This window comes from Chrysochloris asiatica, unplaced genomic scaffold, assembly GCF_000296735.1.
Source record: "Chrysochloris asiatica unplaced genomic scaffold, ChrAsi1.0 scaffold00255, whole genome shotgun sequence".
NCBI classification, from domain to species: domain Eukaryota; kingdom Metazoa; phylum Chordata; class Mammalia; order Afrosoricida; family Chrysochloridae; genus Chrysochloris; species Chrysochloris asiatica.
Window position 1 is genome coordinate 2463209 of NW_006408773.1, and position 3191 is coordinate 2466399.

General features: G+C 35.6%; 1 protein-coding gene across 1 annotated transcript; it reads right to left on the reverse strand.

Annotated features, from left to right (window-relative positions):
- Positions 1 to 1143: 1143 nt before the first annotated feature.
- On the reverse strand, positions 1144 to 1515 carry LOC102841173 (60S ribosomal protein L31-like). The gene has a single exon (XM_006873802.1). The coding sequence runs from the start codon at positions 1513 to 1515 to the stop codon at positions 1144 to 1146; it is 372 nt and encodes a 123-aa protein (XP_006873864.1).
- Positions 1516 to 3191: the final 1676 nt, after the last annotated feature.

Below are 3191 nucleotides of genomic sequence, written 5' to 3' on the forward strand. Positions count from 1 at the left end.
TGGCTGCTAGCCAAAAATATCTTGCTTTGAACTCACCAAACAACTCCATGGGAGAAAGACCTGATGATCTGCTCTCATTAAGATTGTTGCATTGTGTTGTGTTGCTATGTATTGTCTAGTTGATACTAACTTATAGTGACCCTGTATTGGGTTTCCAAGGAGTGGCTGGTGGATTTGAGCCACCGACCTTGTGGTTAACAATCCAGAGTTTATCCTACAGCACCACATTAGAACCTATGCATAAAGATTACAGTCTAGAGATTTTTGGGGGCAGTTCTATTTTATCACATGGGGTTATTATGAGTTGAAATTGACGCCACAACACCTAACAACAACATCTTTCTTGATAAAGTTTCTCTTTAGGTTTTCTGCCTATTTTGTCATTGGGATATTTGTTTCATTTTTGTTTAAGCATTTTTTAAATGTGGTTTGCAAACGTTTCAACCACTCTGTGAGTTCTCTTTTCATTTTCTTAGCAATGTGTTTTGCAAAACAAAATTTTTAATTTTAACAACATCCAACTTATCAATCAACACTTCTGTGTATATTTTTTGGCTGCTCAACAATCCTGATATGCTTCCTTTCAAAGTGCTAATAATTTCAGTCAAGTTGCTGTCAAGGTTTGCAATTCTGTGAATCACTATCTTTCTTTCAGTTCCTGAATATTATTTAACTTCTATTGATTATGTGCTGATTTTCAAACTTGACTCAAAAGACATTCAATTTCCCTTATCTCCATAGTGCCATTGGCTGGAGGATGTTTCACTATAACTCTAGCCATGTATGAAATTCTTGTTTTTCTTGCCCTCTAGTTCTTTTAGTTCTTTGGAGACGACAAATTCCTTCCCAAGTAAGAACGTATATGATGTTGTTTTTGTTGTGTGCCATTGAGTCAGTTCTGACTCATAGATACCCAGAGTAGGGTTTCTGAGATCAGCTGGTAAGTTTGAACTACTGACTTTGCAGTTGTATTCAGCTTATCTTTCAGTTCCACACCAAGGATCAGTGCTTATATAAATTGCTCCTTTTTCCTGGACTGGTCTTTTTATTCTTCAAGAAATTGATTCTACTTTTTCTTCAGGTTGCATACTTTGTGTGTGCGTGTGTGTGTGCAGATTTATAAATTTATTTGATAAGCAACAGTTAGTTTTCATCTACAGTAGCTGTCTGTAGGTTTCTGAAAGTGATGAAAGACACATAGGTCACCATTGTATAGAGTTTGTTTAATGAATCTTCATCCTCATTATGTTTTCCAGACAACTGCACATGGATATAATATGGGACATTCCTGTTTCCTTTGGCCCAGACAGCTTTGGCATCAATATGCACTTCTGGAGTTCCCAACCAATTCATGGCAAATTTCTTAATATCATTGAGTGCTTGAGAAACACTCTTCTTGAAGCCTACTACTCCATGGATGTGCTTGTGAATGTTGATGATGTACTCTCTGGTCACCACTTTGTTGACAACAGAATGGCCTTTCTTCCTCTTTCCACCTGTCTTTGTGGGATCCATATCAATGGGACCAGATTCCTCAGATTGGATATTAAAAATAAATTCTCCAGAGAGTACTCTCTGAACTGCACTAAGGCCCTTTATTATTTTCTCATATTGAACCTTGGTTGCATAGATTTCATCAGGATTTCTAATTAAATATTCATGCAAATGTTTATTTACTTGCTGTTTATTTTGCTCACTTTATGATAAGCTCCATGAAAATGGTGACCAGGTATGTTTGGTTTATCACTGTATTGTCAGTGCACACATAGTGTAGGATAATATAATAAAAATAATTATTTAATTAAGGAATGAACAAGGAATCTAGCAAGAATCTTCATTTGTCCACTCAAGTTTCTTACTGAGCTAGTATGAAGAACAAATGGAAGGAAACGGTATATAAATATAAACATCTAGGGATTGTATTCAATCCAGTCTCATTTACATATTTCTGGTTCTCCAGTTTAGTAAAATGTTATTTTAAAATGGAAAGCCTTGTGGAAATTTCAGTTTCTAAAGTGGAATAGTCAATCACATGAGCTTTGGAATCAGAATAACATAGTTTATATCTTTAGTTTTAAGACTGTTTTGTAATGTATTCATGGCAATGTTGCTTAAACTCTCTGAGCTTGTTTCTTCATTGATAATAATCTACCTCAGAAGATTATTATGAGGATAAATTGATAGCATACATTTAAAGCAAGTGGCATTATACCTGTACATAGGGGAAATGAATTCAGCTGGTAATACTCCTTTACGATTATTTACTCCCAAAGACAACAACAGCAAGGACAATTATAGATTGTTGGAGGTCTGAAAAAGTGTCTGTGGCATCTTGGAAGAAAGTTTTGTAGTTCTGCCCATTCTATCTCCAGGATTATTTGGGGGCTTTTTCATTAGAATGATATCATAGAATTGCCCTTTTCTCTAGTAGGATAAGTACTGGACTGCTAACCATAAATAGGTGATTCAAACCCACCAGTCAGTTCTTTGAAACCCTACACAGATTGTTATGATTCAGAATGGACATGGCAGCACTTAAGAACAACTCTAATGTTCCTCAGTGATTCATAATAACTCATTCAGCTAGAAAATCAAAATCTAAGCATGTGAGATTTCAGCATGCCTGCTTGCTAAAGCAAGTGGAATGCAAATGTACATTTTTAGAGTCTGGTCTTTTTCATTTTCTCTCTTAGCCAGTTATTTGCTATTCAAAACACTGAATTCTCTCATTTTACAGGTAGGAAAGACTTTTTAAGCTTTCAAATGGGTGAATCCAACATGCTATGATTTCACCCTCCCTTCCCCTTCCCCTGAACATCCTCATGTAGATACAATATGGACAAAACAAATAAACAAAAAGCACATCAACTGTCATGATTTTAAATATTTTAGAAAACAACTACAGAGTGGTGTGTGCATGTTTGGGAAAAGAGAGAAGGGAAAACAAAATTATTCATGAATGATCACTGAGCTAGGATTAAGAGAGTTGGCAGCTTTCTCTACTGGGATTATCAATGTCATGTGAACTCAAACTAGTAATTTAATTTCTAGTTCATCTATTTGTTCCATCTGAAATTAGAACAACTATTTGGCAGCACTTGTCTCAGCACTATTTTTGTTGTGTGTTGTTGAGTGGGTTCCAACTCATAGGAACTCTGTATAGGGTTTGTGAGGCAGTAAATCTTTAAGGG

Bases quoted from the DNA above. Each gene is read 5' to 3' on its own strand.
- LOC102841173 (XM_006873802.1), bottom strand. From the start codon at position 1,515: ATGGATCCCACAAAGACAGGTGGAAAGAGGAAGAAAGGCCATTCTGTT.